This window comes from Pholcus phalangioides, unplaced genomic scaffold, assembly GCF_987345545.1.
Source record: "Pholcus phalangioides strain wild (caught in Gottingen) unplaced genomic scaffold, Ppha-v1.0 ptg000002l_1, whole genome shotgun sequence".
In the NCBI taxonomy this organism is placed as follows: Eukaryota; Metazoa; Arthropoda; class Arachnida; order Araneae; family Pholcidae; genus Pholcus; species Pholcus phalangioides.
Genome location: NW_028301595.1, coordinates 8103951 through 8124830, shown reverse-complemented (window position 1 = coordinate 8124830; position 20880 = coordinate 8103951). Strand labels below are relative to the sequence as shown.

General features: G+C 34.5%; 2 protein-coding genes across 2 annotated transcripts in view; one reads left to right on the top strand and one right to left on the bottom strand.

Annotated features, from left to right (window-relative positions):
• LOC149089326 (uncharacterized) overlaps window positions 1–20880 on the bottom strand; it is a 36028-nt gene that overhangs the window by 11388 nt on the left and 3760 nt on the right. The window lies entirely within an intron of this gene.
• gbb (TGF-beta family member glass bottom boat) lies at window positions 3714–15581 on the top strand. Its single transcript, XM_089237934.1, has 6 exons — window positions 3714–4150; window positions 5891–6077; window positions 8634–8785; window positions 8968–9147; window positions 10266–10336; window positions 13672–15581. Exons 1-6 carry the CDS (start codon window positions 3772–3774, stop codon window positions 13930–13932), a joined length of 1230 nt encoding a protein of 409 aa, XP_089094060.1. The 5' UTR covers window positions 3714–3771; the 3' UTR covers window positions 13933–15581.

Genomic DNA, 20880 nt, shown 5'->3' with positions numbered 1-20880 from the left:
ATTTCATGTAACTTTACACTCATTTGATCGCATCTTATGTATTTTTCTACAAAAAAAATTACCAAAAATTCATTCCATTGCACAAGATTTCATTATCGGTGAATGAGATTTGAAAAATTCGAATCATATGCCGGATTATACGATGAAATATTTCATCACAAATGACAAATTTCTCAAAATCACCAAAATGAAATGTGCGAATTATATGAAAAAAAATTCAATTCCGAGGTGATTCTGTACGACTACATAAAAAAAAAAATAAACTTAAATCGAGATTAAAATATGGCCCTGCACAGCTAAAGTTTGTTATGTTGACCAATTGGCTTCCTGGAGAATGGATTTTGTATAAATTCTTGACTCAACGTATGTATATCATTCATTTCCGAAATTGCGTAACCATTGAGATTAACAGGGTGAAGAGAAGTTCCTTGTTACCATTACTAATGTGTTTTTTTTAAACGGGTAGCAACATATAGTAAAACATTTCGAGTTTTTACGAGAAATCACCTTTTTTTCCTGTGTTTGCAAACAACTCTACGATGGCCGGAAAAATTAAATTCTAAAACCAGCGGGATTTGCATTAATGGTCAACTCCACAGGTGAGCTCCGTTAATGAACTTCAGCTACTCATGGTGTTTGAGCATGCGCGTTTTGGAGACATTTTTTTCATGGGGGTGGCGTATTAATTATTCCCCAGTTTTTCTATCAGAAACAAAAATTCTTTTTCTAAAAAAAGATACATAAAACTTGTATTTCTTTTGATTTCCGAGATGTTGAAATCTAAATAGATTACAATTTTGTCACATCAGTTGCACACTCAAAAAAGCCTAGCAACCAAATGAAAATCAGAATACCAAGCATAAACGCTGGAACCTAGGGGCTGAGACCATTTGAGCCCCCAAGTAAATTTTGTGAGGGGGGCGCTGAGCACCTCCAATAATATCTGAAAAACAGTTCAATGCACCCTCCCTCATCTGCGTACGCACTTAAGTCCCCTATATACGGGACAACCAACTTTCAGCCTTCCAAATGTTTTCTTCTCTCTCTCATGTCGGCGCCTCTGGTACTGACGGAAGTGTAACTGTGTGTGTGTACCTAACAGTTTGAGTATGTAGTGTTGCGTTTGATTTTTCAGTGATGCCATCTATATTTCAGAAGTGAAGTGAGTGATGTGTTGTGATCGAATTATATTTGTACTGTTTGTAGGTCTGTTGTTCTATGTGGCGAGACTTTTTAAATGGGAGATCGGATCGAATTCGCGAGTAGAAGATGGGAACTACAGAAAACCAACTTCAGCTGACCACCACCGTGGCAACGGTGGGGTTCGAATCCGAGACCTCGCGACGCGAGTCCGTCCCTATGACCACTCGACCACCACAGCGGCAAAAAGGTACAGCTCTATAGATTGACGCGAAAGCTGTTGTTTTCCCACAAACTTCATGCTTATACTACTACTACTAAACCACACATGTACCTCGTCCATATTAATCTGCGGAACCTCTAACGAATTGGTACATGCGGGAATGTGTGTGTACGTGTAGTGAAACCTGCCGTGAAGTTTGTTTCTGTGTAATGCTTGCTATGTGTAGTGCTGCTATCTGCCACCAGTTTTTCTAACTATGAGTGAAGTGTTACCTCGTATGATTGAATGATTTATCGTTGTAGGACTGTTGCTCTCTGTTGCGAGACTTTTTAATGGGGAGATCGGCTCGCATTTGCGCCTCGAAGTTGGAAACCAACTTTAGCCGACCACCACTATGGCGACGGTGGGGTTCGAACCCGGATCCTCGCGATGCGAGTCCGTCATTATGACCACTCGACCACCACAGCGGCTGTATGCTTATACTGGCAGACACCATTCAATATTGTGAATAAGTGAAAATTTTACATAAATATAGCCCGGAAATATGTATATTACGTTGAGAAGATGTTACGCTTGATACGGTTATGATTTTTAATCATATCAAGGGTATGTATACGTATATTTTTCGCCATATAACGTAAAAATAATTTTTTTGGAAATACAGCCGGCTCGGTCGGGTAGCCAATTTTGAGGACGTGTTCATCGCATCACAAAAACAAAAAATAATAAATAAATCTGTATGTAATGCATTCATAGGCGAAATTACTTCATTTAATGGAGATTTGTGTATACCGGTGCTTCCCAAAGAGAGAGTGGGCGATATCGCCCCCTGGTGGATGATGGAATGGTCCGGACGGGGCGATAGAAGGTACAAATGTAACATAGGATCCTATGGGTTCGCTTGAGTCGGGGGGCGATGAGAGAAACAATTTCTGAAGGGGGCGATGGAACAAAAGGTTTGGGAAACTGGTGTATACCAGCGGTTCTCAACCGGTGCTCCACGGCCGCTCGAGGGAAAAACCAGTAAAATTTAAAAAAATTATTATAAATGTTTTTAAATAGTAAAAATAAATCAATAACTTTGATGAATAATTAAGAAATGGGCCTACGGGGCTCCGCCATAGAATTTTTTTTAACTAAAAAGGGCTCCGCGAGTCAAAAAAGGTTGAGAATCGCTGGTGTATACGAATCCGTGTTAGTAATTTATAGTAGAAGTCGAGTTTATTTAACGACTGCAGACAGCTGCGTATCCCTTTAAAGATAATGAGGGTCTTCTTTTGGGGGTTTGATATTTGCGTAATCTATATAAGTTATATCAGGGGGTCTCAAAATGTGCGCCGCCAACCTTTGCCAAGGGCGCCGCTTAGCACGAAGAGATCGCATGTTAAACTATTCCGGGGAGCCACGGTTAAACGTTGATCAGGGAAAGGAGCGCGGCGGGTGGAAAAGTTCGAGAACCCCTGAATTATACTATAATATGGGAAACACAGGTCAATCACCTTGAAATTTATCACCTCTATGCTTGAATACTTGTTTATAGTTATAACAGTAACATCATTAATTAAAAACATTTTCAGAGATATATATCTTCACAAAAACCTAGACACAATCGTCGTGGGTTACAGATACACAGGTACATGAACACAAAATGCCTTTCCTTTAAATGAAAATTTAGAGGAAATTCAAAATTGAGTGCTATTTTGTTTAAATGAAAAACAAATCATGCGAAATATGGTTTTAATAGGATAAAATGTCCACAAATTACCATATTTTCTTGTGTACAATCCGCGCGATTATGCATTAAAAAACTCAGTTTTTTAGTGCGGATAAAAAAAAAACTTTCCTTCCGTATTTATATCTGCATTTTTTCTTTCTGAGGTTAGAAAACTTTACTGTGGAAGGCTACCATTTCACTGCAGGGCCTGAGGATACGGAGACACCAGTCTAGAAGATCAAGACCTCTTTCTAACTGAAATCACTCGCATTCGCGAGAAAAAACGGATAAAATAAAACAAAACTCAATTGCTTGGCGAAAAACAGAGGTTTTAAACAAGAATTTTGAAAAATTACAGTGCGCCTAGGATTATTTGGAACCTCGAAGTTATCAACTCGAATTATAAACTCTACTGAATGAATGTACTCCAACACCAGAAAAAAAAAAAATCGATTCGAGCTTCAAAATTTACATTTAAACAATGTTTGTTTGGGCGCGCATAGAATGCATTTAAAAACATTTGAATGAAGGCGCACATGAATGAAATCAGTTTTTAGCTTATGGATCGTCCCTGGCATCATTTAAAAAGAAAAAAGAATGTTCCAAACAAGATAAAAACCAGACACGCTGGCGGCAAAACTTGCACCCCTTCTAAGACACCTGCTCGACCAGTGGTGAGGCAACTTCATCGTTGATGAACATCCCAAAAAACATGGATGCTATTTACAAATTCTTGTTTTGCGTCGCTTGTACATTTCCTTTCAGCTTTGTCCACTGTTTATCCGGAGCATTTTACGCTGACAATGGACGCGAACAAAGCATTTTATATAAGCCTTTAGCATCGAAAGACAAACAAGATCTTTCAAAAGAAATGCTCAATATTTTGGGCCTTGAAACAAGGCCGAAACCTAGGCTTCATTATAGAAACAATTCGGCTCCTTTATATCTCATCGATTTGTACAAAGAACTCGAAAATTTGGAATCCGGTACCGTCGTAAAAAAAAACGCGAAGAAAAAAAATGGATTGCGGACACTTAGTGAATCGGATGTCATAATAAGCTTTGTCAATCGAAGTAAGTTGAATTTTAATTTCATTTATCGAGCACATGTTTGAGCGCAGAACTTGACTGCCTGCGTTCACAGCTTGACTATTACGTGCATGAGTGTCAATGCTATTATGCACTCGGCTGGGCGGGAATCTATGTGAATTCAATTGGCTTACATTAGGGCAACCACGTGAGATCAGCCATGCGTACGGTATGGGCGAGTTGGTTTCTTCAATGCAAATCCACAAATATCAATTTTTATACTATATATATATATTTAATTATTATTATGTTTAATATCCACGGCAATGTTTCAAGTTTTTTTCCCTCTTTACTTATCTGATGCATGTCCCACCATATATATTTCATTTTATTACATTTGAAATGGTTTGAAAATACCTACTTTTTAAATTCACTTAACTCTAGGGACATAGCATGATTGGCTTTTGGAGGGGGGCACAAGGAATCTCTTCCAGAAAAATTATGACTAATAATTATCAACCTGCAAAAGTATTTTAAATCAACGAAAATTAAAATATTTTAAATTTTTAAATCCTTGCAACAATTAATATTACATTTTCCATTAAGTGAAAAATCACAAAATTTTTTTGTTTTAATTTGTATTGGAAACTTAAAATTTCTTTTACTCAATTAGCAATGAATTACCCCCCCCCCCCCCAAAATTCAAAACTTATGTTGATGCTGGTCACATGGTAAAAATGACAAACTATTTGTATGAGTGATCCCTAAAAATGTTTATGAAATTAATGTTTAAATAAAATTGTTTTTGAATAAATAGCTAGTAAGATTTTAATGATTTTTTTATAAATTGCTCATTAGCCATTAATTCCAAGCATAAGCATGTTAGATGAAAGAGAATTTGGAAAATCTGAAACTAGTAAAAAAAAAACATGTGCTTGAAGATAAGACTCCCTTCTGGGAAGTTGAGATGCAATTTAAATTATTTAAAAAAAAACCTGTGCATTTTCACAGCAGCAATAATAAATGATATAATACTATGCACAAGTGGTCCATTTTTCTTCTACTGGTGGACTACAGTCTGGACGACAAAAATTTCCACCAGTTGAAAAAACAGAAAAGGGAAGGTTATTTTAGAAAATTCATTAAAACTTACGATTTTCGCATTTATATAAAGTTTTGGACCGGGCCATCGTAAAAGCATCCAGAGCCTCAGTAAGTGATTTTTCTGAGGCCCCTCTACTTGATAAGAGATGTTTACTTTAGAAAATTTTAACCAGATCTCATATTCACAAGGCCCCATTCTGCATTTCAGGCAGCACTGGTTTTGGCATGGACTCTTGAACATTTCATAAATATTGATGGACCAATAACACCCTGCTTCACATCTCCAAGAGAAGATTTTGAAGTATTTTCTGGGGTGATGGGTGCACCCCACACTTGGGGGTGGGGGGGTGAGTGGGTTTGATGGTTAATATATAAATCAAACATATCACATAAACAGGAAGGGTTTTCATATCAGGGTTTCAGCTACAGTCACATTTTTCGCAAAATGCGAAAGAAAATCGTAGAATGCAAAAAAAGTAGTAGCCACTTTCTCAAAAATGCGTACAGGAGGTACGAAACGAGTAGGCATCTAACCATTACATTACCATTTTGCTAAAACTTTTCCCCCATTTTCGCTTTTTTTGCAAAAGGAATTTTTTATCCAGCTTAAACCCTGTTTCATATGTAATTGGATATCTCATACTTTGTAAAATACATTAATTTTTTTTTTTTTACATTTAGTTCATCATAAAAAAGGTGCTAATCTCAGGCATGAGAAAGACAGGCGCTTTTTCTTTGATATCTCAGAAGTTCCTCCAGATGAAGTTGTTTTTGCTGCGGAGCTGAGAATTTTCAGAGATCCTTCCATGATAAATGATAACTGGAAACATGTATTCATGCTTGACTTGTATGCAGTTCATATGGAAGGGTAAGTATACCCAAAAATTTTTTTTGACCTGAATAGGCCTACACCTCATAAATCAGCATGACATTTAAGTGTCATGAAAACCATCATAAAAGCTACATGAAAATAGGTCAGACTAGATACGACTTGCAGTTTTTTAATGATTTTTTTTGAAGAAATTTGTGTTATTGAAAATATCTTGAGAAATAATCTGGGGTTTTGTATTATAATATGGTTAACAGAAAAAATATTCAAAATAAAGTGATTCAAGGTTGAGCATAGCATGACAATTGACTCTTTTGGTAACATGTTACAGCAGTGTTTCTCAACTGTCGGGCAGCAAGAATATATTCATTGCCTGTTTATTCCACAAATAACTAATTGATTTATTTCACCAATATGGAACAACTTATTCAAAATTTTCAGTCTAAAAATCATACAGGGGGAAAAGATGAAAAACCTTCCTATAGTTCCAGAACAAAGGCTTCCAGCTGCAACCGTAAATTATATAGGAATTTGAAGAATCCCGCTTCCCCTATCACACTTGTTTTGTTGCAAGGCCCCAAGGAAAGGAAACATGTGTCTTTGCCCATAATCTATTTTTTTTTTTTGTAATTTTGAGTATCCGTCGTCATGAAGCCTGAATGATACAGCCGAGGAAAAAATTGTTTTTCCATACTTTTCGTCCCTCTTTCCTGAAAATTTCGTACTGCTTCAGGGCTCTCTGTTGACAACCAGATGACTGTTATTCGCGTGTTCACTGTTTGCTATTATCGGCAACACAGAAAATGTCCTGAAGAAAATAAGCCATGAGAAAACTCTGTATCTTAGAATTCCTCTAGGTGACTGGAAAAACATCTGTGCTGCTCGCCAGTGACCAAGCCACATAATTTCAAAGGGGAATAATTGTGAGTGATTGGGAATTTCTGGGCAATAGAAAACCACCTTTAACCATTGGACCTGCTATTTACGACCACGGTAAAAAAAAAACCTCTAACAGTTCTATTATAACAAGATGGAGAATGCATTCACCTGTTCTCAGAAATGAAGGAAGTACTTTACTTATGCGTGGCAAATGTCAATGACTTTTTAAATCAGTGAAGAACCTGCTGCATACAGAAAATATTGTGTTTTAAATCAGTGATCAAGATACACATAACTACTGGTGAAAACAAATACTGTTTTCTTCGCAAGAATGCAGTGAATTAAGTTGCAAGTTTTCATTTTGATTTTTTTCAGTGCCATATTTTTCATTCATTCAAATAATAGGATCACAAATCCAAATTTTTGTTTAAAATTTAAAAACTTCTCTCTATTTTTTGAGTAGAAAAATCGTGTGCTCAAAGTTTGAAATTTATTAAGTTATACAATTTAACATGAGCATCTATCATTAATATACAGAAAAGAGTGTTTTGCCCAAAATTGAACAATTTTCTGCTCTTCAGCTGACTTTTATGGCGTGACAAATTTTTTATATTATTACATTCTTTCTAGATTAAATACAAAATTCGATTGTAAAATACATTTTACACAAAATTATTAAAAAGTGCTAATTAATAAGTACTGCATCAAATGTCAGCACAAATAAATTACCCACTGTGAATGTGAAAACTGAAAAATAACTCTATAAAATTGAACATTATTAAGACGTTTCGATTGATTTGCGATCTATTACATTTTCTGATGAAGCAGAGGCGCCGAAATGAAGAAAACATTGAGGAGACAAAGTTGACGTTTGTCCCGTACACATGGGCTGAAGATCTTATGCAGGACAGGGAGTGGAGTGTTGCATTTTATATTCATTAATTATTGTGGGGCTCAGCCAGCCCCCTCTTAAAAGTTTATAGGAATGCTCAAGCAGCCTCAGTACCCAGGTTCCAGCACCTATGCACTGAGGATGCTTACTGCAGTTGCTGATGAAACTCTTTATGTTTTGACTTCTGCACATTATTAATACAATACCAAAAAAAAAGTTACATCAGTTCAAAAGATAATAATGAATTTAATTCATTAAAATGATTTTAATTAACATTGTTTTAATTAATCAATTAAAGGATTTTAATTAACTAATTAGCATGCAATTAAAATGTTATTGGTTGTTTATCAATTATTGCCTTATGAATGAGTAGTATAAACGGGCCATAGACTCATAGAAATTTGATTCACAGGGCCGCAGTTCCAAAAAGGTTGAGAACCGCTGTGTTCGAGTAGTTCACAAAAAATTAAATGAAGTAAATGTATGAAGCAAAGTAAATGTGTGCTTCAATGATAGAAACTCATTTAGATTTTGTTTAATGCTATTAAAAATTATTGAACTCTAATTAGGTTATTTTGCATATTCATTAACAGTTCAATCAAATAACCTCTTTTGAACTGTTAGACTCAATAGCTTTTCACAAAATTTAAGTCATTTATCAGTTGTGGATTTCTCTTTGGAATTAGATGTATGAAAAAAACAAGGCAATGCTTCTAGTTTCAAACCACATTTTTAGGAAGTTTATCAACACACCATGTATTAGTACAGCACAATGCATGTACTGTTTGAAAATTAATATCTTTCTTTATAATTTTTTTATTCAGTAAAAACCTTTTGGAGCCTGCTGATGAAATAATCATATCAGGTGTTGATAAAGGGTGGCTGGTTTTTAATGTTACTTCACAGTTCCTCAATTGGATGGCTTTTCCTAATAAAAATAATGGTCTTTATTTAAAGATCAAAGCTGTTGGAAGCTGTAAGTATTTCACTTTCACTCAAAACAAAAATTGTGATAATCGTACCAAATTATTATTAATCCCTTTTCCCTTTTTGAATGCACAACCAGTAAACTAAACTTACAATTGATATGAAATGGCATAATTAACAATTGTTCAATGCAACTGAATGTTTTTTTTTTTAAATTTTGTTCATTTGTAGCACACAGTTTTGATCCACATGAAATAGGACTGATAGGGTCAAGAGGAGCAGAAGAAAAACAACCATTTTTGGTTGCATATTTCAAAACTCCAGAATACCTTATCAGGAAACCAAGGGCTACAAAAAAACGTCATCATGATAATCATTATGACAAAAAAAGTGCATATAATCCATATACAAGTAAATATGCCTTCATAGATCTTTATTCCTTTTTAAATCCATGCAATGAAGTGCCAGGCATTTGAGAGAAAAAGAGAGAACCCCTATCTTTTATATTTTATTTCACATTTCTTCATTTATATTGCTAATTTACATCTATAATTCTTTCATAACAGCAGTGGGTAACTGGATTAAGTTTTTTCTCTCCCATAGACAAACATCAACCCCTTAACAGCGGAATGTTTACTTCCATTTTTTATGCTTTTTATTTTTTCCCATTTAATTTTGTGCATTATAGACAAATTAAACAACAATACTAAAAAGCAAAGGCAAATTCAATTTGGCCTTTAAATTGAAAGGTAAAACCTATTTTTTGCACAAAAAAAAAAAACACGGTCTAATCACAAAGCATGGTACTTTTGAGTTATCCTCCCCCAGTTTGGGTGACACAGGTAATGGGTTAAAAAAAAAACCTTAACATTTGATGTAAAGCATGTTCAAATCATCTGATTAATTTTTATTGTATTGGTACTCTGTAAAAATTGAAACATGTGTCTCAAGAATTGCAACAGAATTTTGATGAAGGGGAATTTTTTTTATGAGTCTTCTACACTGTTTAGCATTACGACTTACACAAGATACACAGAAAACTGGCTATATGTAGAGATGCTGGTTTTGGAAAGAATTCATGTGTCTCCATTGGGACTCTAATCCCAGTTATGTACACAATGTTCTACCACTAAGCTATGAAGACAGAATAATTCTTCCTTTGAGCATATATGTGCAAAACAGTGACAACAATCAGCTAATTGCTGGTAAATGATACCAGAGTCACCAGATGGCAACATATATGTAGAGATATCTCCTCTAGAGGACAACTATATATGTATATATATTACTACTTCACCACACATGCATCTCACACACATTCCTTTACAGAATTCCTAATGAATTGGTAAGTCCACAAGCCAAAATGTGTGGCCCTAATGTATTTGTTGTCAGAGTTATGCATATTTCATATTATACTGGCGCTGCCATCTGTCTTTTAATGTGGAAATGGTAGATGACTGAATTTTTATGTTGTGTGAGTGTTTAGCATTACTAAAAACTGGTATGCTTTGGCTTAATGTTTTTCATAGACACCTATCCATCAAGAAGAAGCTGTCAAAGATGGACATTATATGTTAGTTTTCGAGATCTTGGATGGGAGGTCAGTAATTTTTTTCCCTTCTAATAGGTAAAAATAAAAGTTGACTGATATAAAAACTTTTCAACCTGTTTTACATTATCCTCTTTGCTCCAGAAGTACACACGTGTACCTCATTTTTAATGATTCTTTTTTTTAAAATCAAGACCCGAGGTACACGTATATGTATCTAGCTTATATGAGGGTCGTTTGAACGTAATGTAATACCTGTTCGTGCATACGTGCCATTTTAGCAGTGGCAGGTGTCCGATTCAAGGTCAACCAGTTTCAGTCAGTTGCCCTCTAACTGTGTACAAGTTTGCATCATATTCGGAGTGTCTGTTGTTTTGGTGGGCGATCAAAACATCTAAAAAATTGAGCGTCCCACCATTTGTGAAGTAAGGTCTGTAATTTGCTATCCGAATGCTAAAAAATGTGTGGCCAAGTGAAATTTTTAGAAAATCAAAGATGTGTAACATGATATGATGGGTGAGTCATCTGTGCGTTCACCACACTGAAGAAACTGTCAGTTGATATAGAATCGAAGGTGCAGAATGCTGTCTAGCAACATTGTGCTTCTGCATGACAATGTGTAGCTTAACATTGCTGAGAAAACGAAACAAGTCCTTGAAATATTTCATGAGGAAATTATTGAAGTTCCTAGTGACTTTCATCTCTTCCCCAAACTTAAGGAGTTACTGGGAGAAAAACATTTTCAGAACTGTGAAAAGCTCAAAGAGGTCACAGTTTTCTTCATAGAATGGTGGCAGAAAACTATGATGCTGGTATTCACAAAAGCTTGTTACAAGATACGACAAATGTTTAAATTTAAATGGGAACTATGTAGAAAATTAGCATAAGGTATGAAAATGCATAATGTGTAAAAATTGCATGCAGTTTTGTATTTGAAAATGGGTGTTACTTTCTGTATGATCTACATAAATGGTTCTATACTCTGTTCGCTCTAACTTGTGTCCTGATGTAAATACACCGCTGTACCAATTTTTGATATCACTCCGCATCCTTTATCTCTATTGGTTGTAATTTTACCCGCCCCTTCATTACGTGCGTTTTTTCCTCAAACGTGAGATTGTAAATAATGATTCTAATTTATAAAAAATTTTCCTGGAAATTTTTTTTCACTGTTCTCTAAATTTTTTTGAAATAAAAACTGTTGATAACACTAATTATAATAGAAAGAGGTATATATATATCTCCGAAAAAAAAAATTCCATAACATATTCTGTCATTATCATGGCACACTCCTCAAGAGTTGGGATGACAGGGCTCCAGCCCGGACACAGCCGGGGGGGGGGGGGGGGTTGTGACAGGATGTGGGGCCATGGTCATTACAAAAGTTTGTGCGAGTTGTTTATTATTTTACAGCAGATAGTGAGAAAAAAAAATCATTTTTTCTTCTTATTTTTTTTTCTTCAGAATTTTAAAATTTTATTTCCGAGCTAATTGATATGCTACCAATTATAACATGAAACAAATTATGAGCAACTTACCGTTGTGTTGCCGCTTTTTATTTTTCTTGCAGGTCTGTATAATTAAATATTTCATAATAATCCACGGGATGTAGAAGTTCCAATTTGATTGAGAGAGTCATCCACATTTACTTCAACCTGTTGTTGATATCCTGTTTTTTGTCGACAATTTCGGTTTTTTATCCGTGCGTAGGTTGCGAGCCATGACCCCAACATCCAGCAGCAGGAGCCCCTGAACTGGAATCTTTAATATCTTTAATGGGTCCCCCAGGCCAGGCTTTCTCACGGGATCTATAGTGTCTGTCATAATGAGGCTAACTGAATCAAAAATGAGCATTACTCTTTCGAACCAGAGTTTCAAAACTTTACCTTCACGTCCGCCTTCGACGAAACACCCCCCCCCCCTTCAGTGTACGTCAAAGCTAAAGTCCGTGGGTGAGGAAAAAAATCTTGTTGACAGAAACTTTGTTTATAGGAGTCCACAGCAGCTGCAAAGAAATATATTTTCAAATGGCTCTGCCAAACAAGATAGACACGCATATTTCATTTATGTCATTAAACGATAAAGAAGAAAACTCTTTTTCTTGCAAGACCTCTTGAAGAAGCGTATACAAGTGTATATCAAATCTGTTTGCTAATAGCAATAATAATAATAAAATGATACTTCCATTTCAAAAGGGGACGGTAATGCTTGAGTGAGAAAGGCGTATCCTGTCAACACCCACCCTGAAGACATAGCAGCAAAAACGCTTTGACCGATATTTAAAAAACATTTTTTCCCATCTTCCAGATAACTTTGAAATAATATGGAATAAATATTTGAAAAAAATAAAAATTATGAGTTATTTTATGGTATGAGGGGCAAACGACAAAGGAATATATTTTTGGCGGTGTTGCGCAGTAAGAAAAGGTGAAATGTTCTTCAACCAATCATTTTGGGCATCGCACACGTGCTTTTATTTACATCAGGACCCAAGTTAGAACGAACAGAGTATAGTAAAGATATCGACCAAAATTATTTTTTCTCTTTTCATTTTGACATACAATAAACACAAATCAATCAAAAAACTTTTTTAATCGTCAGTTTTCGCTCAGGAGTGAAGCGGTTGAAGACAGGTCACAGGAACTTTTGTGTTCGCACAGTTAAACACACACAATCCGATTCCCATTATAATTTCTTGAATATACGAAGTCTGGATTTTTAATACAGTTCATAATTGTCTGTTGCACAATTTCTTCCCAAGAATTTAAGAAATATCAACTATCTATTTTTATCTGCATATGAGAGTTCATTTTTTCAGGCATGCTTTCATGCACTGTGTTGATGAAAATGTAGATTTTGAATTGCACCTTAATCTGTAAGTTCGATACAGAAAGCCAATCCTGGTGAACTTAAATAACATTATATTTCCATTTAAATCACCAATATATAAATATTAAATTCAACTTAATTAAGCATTTGATATTTTTTATATATATAGAGCTTCTAAAAGATCAATTTCAATTAAATTCCACACTTTTATTTCAAATTTGAAGCAGAAATTTTTATAGCTAATGAATTTTAAGAAAATCTGATGTTTGGTATTCAGCCACAAAATAAATTTTTTGTAAAAATTCTGTATTGAATTGATTTGGAAAGTAAACCAAATCTCTAGTTATACATTTATATTAAACAAATGAAAATCGTTAAGAATCTTAAATTTTTGTGTTAGATATAATTTCATTGATATACAGTATAATTGGCATTTTGGATTTTTAGGCAGATTTTACACACAATGACCGATATAAGCAAAGACCTTTTCACTTCTTGTGTTAATTTAGAAATGCTTGATAATAAAACTAAAGTTACATTATTTTTAATATTTACAGGAATGGATTATCGCACCAGATGGGTACGGAGCTTTCTACTGCGCAGGAGAATGTGCCTTCCCTTTAAACGCACATCTTAATGCAACAAATCATGCCATTATACAAACTTTAGTTCATTTAATGTCCCCATCAATGGTGCCTAAGCCCTGTTGTGCACCAACGCAACTATCAGCAATCACAGTCCTGTACTTTGATGACAGCTCTAATGTTATTTTACGAAAATATCGAAACATGGTTGTAACAGGATGTGGATGTCACTAAATTTTATAAGGACATAAGTTATATAGCTGTTTTCTTGAATTTTATTATGTTTGAAAAAAACTTTTTTCTAATAGGCAAGAGCTAACAAAAAATTCAACCCCTTCGAAGCGATAAACTCAGAACAAGTAACAGAGCACTTGATAATTACTTTATGAAGATCAAGATGCCAATAGAAATGATTTTGAACTGTTAGGTAAATGACCTTATTAAGTGCCTCTAACTTTTGATATGAATATCACTAGGGATATACAGCATATTGGGATGTTCAGGGAAAAAAATAGCAAATCTAGAAGTTGTTAAGAACAGAATTTTGTCTCTGAATATTGACTGTCTACTGAGTCTATTGATTGGCTAAGATAGATCCAAGAAAACTTAGAGTTTGGGGGGGGGGGGAAATCTTCCTATAGAATAGGGAAGAGTGTTTTTGCTTCCTACATTAATGCAAATGATCAAGTGCCAATAATCAAAATATAATATGGTTGGTTAATTCATCAGAAAGACACATTTTCATGAAATAGCACTTTATATTTGTATATTACAAACAACACTCGTTATAACGACTATTTATTATTGCAACCATTCCATTATAATGACCGTCAGACCAGACACAACCCAGGCTCTATCCCTCCCGGGATATACCATTATAATAACCGGTACCGAAAGTCTCAAATCTTTTCCTATTCATCCAGTATCATGTTCTACAAAGATTTTTCAATCTGATGCAATGTTCAAACTCAACACTATCCCACAAAAAAAGTCTACAAGTGAATTCGATTTTTGAAATTGGCTATTGTAATGGCAAGACACATGATAGAATGCCTGATAAATACCCGTATGTTACTATTCCTTCATGATCTGGTTTCTTTGAATCTGGAATGAGGAGAGAAAGGGTATTGAAAACTTTTGAATATGACATACGAACATGTCATCCGATAATCATTCATGATGAATCACTTTTTTTAAGAGATAAGAATATATACAATCAAGCGGACATATGATTTCATGCTGAAATAGTTCTGACTGGTTAAAACCAGTTTTGAAATTACAACCCTGATGTGTATGCAATCAATCAAATTATTATTTTTTAAGCCACTGCATTTTCATTGCAACTGCTTAGCATTCTTCTTTTCTGTTATAATGTATTTTTTTAAGTCCAAATGCAGAATTCTCTCTTAAGAAGCTAATTTTTTTGAACTTTCTATACAACTACATCCCAATATAATGCCTGTTATTCATGGAATGATAATGGGTCGTTATAACCCGTCTACTTTATATGAAAAGGATAGGATCTCAGGTATGAGGCAATATTAGCATCAAATAAACCCCTACATGAATGCCCGATTTGAGAAAAGGGGGGAGGGGTAAAACTTTTGTATGAATTGTGTAAATATGCATGGAAAGAAACATGAAAAATCATGCGCTTTTCATTGAACATGTAATTAGAAGCCTGGAAATTTCATGTGCAAATTATTGTTAGTAAAAATGATGTAAAAGATATATTTATAATTATAGACTTGATAACAGTGCTGTACTTGGATGTATATTATTTCTGTCAACATGTATATATTGTACTAAGAAATGTATATTATCAAAATATTTTAGTGAGTTTCATAAGATATTTTTTGAAAATAAAATTCTATGTGAATCAATTTCAGAAAAGATTATTTGATTTGAAAAAAAAAAAAAAAATGACCAGGGTTTGACAAATCACAAGATCTAGGAGCTATAACAATTTTTTAGGTGTCAGATATTTTTTTCATGAAAAACTGGTGAAAAGTAATGTTTCTTTTGAGATTTCGAGGACACTGTGACTGCCTTCGGCAGCTAATGATATAAAATATACTGTTTTTATATAGTTACCCCAATATAAATTCCCAAAATTTTGTATTGTCCTCGGACTCAAATCTAGTAACCACACATAGGAAACATTCAGGCACTAATATTAATTTCTTAGTTGCAATGGTTACTTGACGCCTGGGATTTGCCAACATTTAGAAATTGGTATACAAGATCTGAGACACAAGTCATATCAACTGTTTCTTCATCTCAAGAAGCAAAATTGGTGAAAGTATTTAACTTTCGACCATAGTCTTTTTACGATTACACTTCTGCATGCATAGTCAATAATTCAAAAGCAAAGAGGTTTATAGTCATATTTTATGTCATTTAACGATGCTCATTAACATTAAAATTAGTAGGTATTCAGTCCTGCCCCCCCCCCCCCCCCATAAAAAGATTCTCTAGGAGCCCAATCTTGTATTTTGCTGTTAAATGTTTTTACTATTTAAAATTATTTTCCTAGATTTTGGTGTCACTACCATGGTACAGACATTTGTTTCTTTCTAAGCAATCCTAAATCAGAGCTTGACAAATTTGAAAAATATTTAGGCACCAGCAAAATTTCCTTGGAGACAAGCACAATGTTTTCCCATGAAAAACAGTCCACAATATTTTTTTTTCACTTTGCAGAGACAAAGACTTAATGACTCCTTTCATGTTGAAAGACACCCTGCAATAAAATAATAAAACTTTGTGCAACCATCAGATTCCAATCTGGCAATCACAATGTAGAAAATTTTAGGTGCCAATAATGATTTTGCAATCACGATAGCAACCTGGCGCTTGTCAAGCCCTGTTCTAGAGCATGAGTCCTTGAAAATATTTTAATGGGGGGGAGAGTAAAGCTTGTACAGTGAAACTTGTCTTGAATAAAATCAGAAGATAGACCCATGGATGGAATGCTTTGATGCCACCTTCATATAACAAACTTAATGAAATATTATATTTCAGTTTCTTGACGTTTTATTTCATCCAGGTTCCACTGTATGAGAAAATTATCACATTGAATATTATTCTGAAAAAGGGTTTGTGGATTAAAAAATGCTAATAGACCCTCTCCTATAAAAATTCAATTAGTTTACATAACTTCCAAACATTAAAAACATAATAAATTACAAAGCAAGATTGACATAAGTTAAATGGGGGGGGGGGGATCTGTAAAGACAGTAGTTTGTTCACTATTTGTAAACATGAAATAACTACCGATGCAGGATGATTTTTAAATATGTAGCAGTAGTTGGAGATATCAAACAATATTCTGATAAGTTAGAAATCAGCTACTTCCTACATAAGAAATTTTCATGTCTTTTAACCACAATTTAGCGTTACTCTAAAATACAGCTTTGTTAGCTGCTCTGAGTCACTGGTATTTGTCCTTCACAAGAGGAATGAGGTGTGATGGTACACTCCCTGTAACAAAAATTTTCATAACACATAATAACAATTACATCTTATCTTTATTACAAGAGATTTGTCCCACCTCAGGTTGTAAAGAAAAATAATATTCTTTCCTCTACTACTCTTATTCATTCACACTCGTCTGGAGCAGTTCAAAATCTAATCCTTAGTAACTGTAATCTCAGGTGGTCTTGGTCACGTTCAGCTTGCATAATTAAGACATACAAGTATGATGGAACTTTGGATTATGGAGCATAATTCATTCTGCAAACATGCCCATAATCCAGGGTTGGTAAAAAAATGGTTGTTTTTTTTTGGTTTTAATAGCATTTGCACTAAAAATGATAAATTTTCTGAAAAATTTTTCAAACTTTTAATAATTAAAATAAAATGTTTATTAATGTAATTAACACAATTCTCATATTAATTAATCTATAAATATTTTTTAAATTTTTATAAAAACCAATTTTTGCAATTTAGTTATTTTATAGCTTAACTCAAGGAAATATTTTGTGTTTAAGAATTCTTATATTCTTAACCCGATAATGAAGTTGTTTTCTCCAGTTACTCTTTCAATACGTTTAATTAGGATGCTATTTTGCAAAAACTGATAAAAACTAGGTAAATACAATGTGTTTAGTGAAGCATAATTAATGCAGAGATTAATTAGCAATGATTTATGATAGGGTGGTTATAACTAAAGTTCTGATATTAAAACACTAAAATATAAGTAAAAACCACTGGTCAGAATGACTTGAAAATTTACATAAATGTTCCTGAGGCAATGGAATTTTGTATGGCAAAGGGGGGAAAAATATTTAAAAATGTAAAATAGACGACACTGTACTCCTCCTGCACATGGGAAATTTGCTCACAGAATGGATATGATAGCCAGTCAAGGCAAAATGATAATGCAATTAGCATGGCACAATTAAATAATTCATAGAAAAATCACAAAAATGAAGTCATTTAAACAAAAAACGGCAATTTACGCAAGAAATGTTAAATATGCTGTCCACCGTGTTCTGGTTGTGAAGGGGAAGAGCAAAAGTACTTGTTCACAAACATATAGACCTATGTCATGGTAATGATGTGCATGTGCTTTCAGTTCACCAAAGTTTACAATCCGACCACTGCACATAACATTTTGGGGCATCCCCAAGGCCAAAATTTGCAAGGGTTATAGGGGGTCACCTGTCAGGTATTGTGTCATCTTGTTATTGTCAAAATGAATGTGCATCTTGTGCTATCCACCATGGCTGGACAAATAAAAAAAAATTAGGTGCCAGCCAAATCCATTAAGAGTGAAGCATGTTTTTCCCCAAGAAAAACAGTCCTGGGCAATGTTTTTCTTTTTCCTCCAGGATTTTATGACCCATTCTCATGTTGGAAGAGACACATTATTATGAAATCAAAAAAAAAAAAAAAAAGTATAATTACATTTCATTTTAGCAATGATGTATATAAAATTTTAGGTGCCAAAACCAATTTTCTAGTCACCCCGGCATCTAGGATTTGTCCAACCCTGCTATTCACACACTGATGCTGTGAAGTGCCAAAATGATGTGGTTGAGCAGAATATATTATACTGCTAGCCAAGTACAGCATCATCTATTTGTACATTTTATTTATTTTTTTCTTTCACCAAATAAAATTCCATTGCTTCATGCAATGGATCAATGCAAATTTTCAAGCCATTCTGACCAGCAGTTCTTATTCGTGTTTTGGAATCAGAAATTTAATTATAATGACCCTGTATATAGCTGACAGTCCATATTCCAAAGAATTTCTACTTATAATTGAAAATTATTCGGGCAGCAAATTACCGGCCACTTCATGAACTAAATGAATTTTGGGTTTTTACTACTGTACAGTAGAACTGATTAACTGGAGGTAATGTTGAAAATATGTAAAAAAATCAATATTAAGCCTGGTGGTGATATACAGTATGAGATGTGCTGCTTCCAGTAGAAAGAAAATGAAAATGTCTTTTAGGTAATGTAACTACAGCCCCGTTCACATGTGCAAGATTGGGGGTCGCTTTGGTGATATTTACCGCCATGACAACTTCTTTCCTCTTGTAGGGGGAAAAAAGGCGGGAGAGAAGCTCATCACAAAAAAAAGCCCATCTTTCTTGGGTTGGATTGGTGGTCGACACAGACCTTTTTCCCATAATCCTTTGCACCGCGAAAACTACTGTAAGCTCCTTCGTCAGCTATCTTGAATCAACCACTTCCGTTCAACCCACGTAACCAGTGACAACTTCCGGAAAGAAGAGGGAGATTACCAGCATAAACTAAACGTCATGTGAATGGTTTGTGGCAGAAATCCCTGTTACCAGGATGTTTTATTGCACATGTGAACGGGGCTTACTAGTACAGGTCTTTGTCCTTTAAGAGCAGCTGGTGTCTTTTGGATTATAAGACCACCTGCCCTAGCATGATGGTGAAATCACACTACTGTTGCTGCTTATTTGTGAAGGGAAAAAAAACCTGTCAGATAATACTTCACCACCACCACCACATATATGTATGATGGAATCCTCATTCATGAATTTGCTTAAGATAGAGCATCAGAATATAATGCAAAGTTAGAAAATGCAGTAAGAATGAGAAACTTTAGTACTGTATATAATTTATATAATTTTCAACAACTACTTAATATGAAAGAAAATTTATGTACAGGCAACTTTTATGAGATTTTATATATATATATCATACACCATTTAAAGGTATACCAACAGAATATACCCCAAGAATAGAAAATGTCGAAAGAATGAAAAATTTTGACTAATAATGGACCTATGTGATATTTTTCAGGGGAAAACATTATATTTAGACCACTTTGTGACTTTTTGAAGAAAACCAGACAACGTGGTTTAAATCAAACAACCCTGCCATAATCCAAAACGCTCATACAGCAAAGCATTTTTACTCATTTTACACTGAAACCTTATGATATTTTCAGAATGATAGAGCAAAGGCTTCTATTTGAAATAACGTACCACAAGAGGAGGGAGGCATTGTTTTTCATGGACTTGCCCTGTGAATGCCACTTCCATAGTCAGCTGTGTTTATTCCTTATCTAGGAGGCTTTGGTATAGGCCTACATACTATTCGTATTGCAAGATACTGCTATTTTATCAGGTGAAAATGTATTCCAATTTTTTGCTCGTCTTGCAAAGCATGTGTAAACAGAGTTGCTTGAGATTACGATTAATTTGGTAGTGTTGTTTTAATGCAAGACCAACAAAAATTTGCAACAAATCTTGACTTTATGAGCAACAACTTATACATTACAAGCTAAAATTTACACAGAATTTGAGTATCCAGAGTTGAGTGACTAACAGACAGTTCTATTTCTCACACTACAGGCAAGGCAGTCTTAACAAGTTCTGTTTCATATTTACTCACTTTCAAATATTTGATTACTTACATTGGGGCAAGAATATTTGACTTATTTGTTATCGTGTCACTGACAATGGGAGTGCCATTCATAGCATAAGCTCACGAAAGACTGTCCCACCCTCTTGTTTTAGGCTAATGCGATTCATTTCAAAATCAAAGCTCTTCTATGATTCCTAAAAATCTATCTGCCTTCACCCAAACCCGCACTTTGTCTTTGAAAAGAATCAATGTTGAGGAGAGAAATATAGTCGTAGAACGAATCATTAGTTTACGTCATTTCTCGTGGAGAAGTTCACTCAGATAT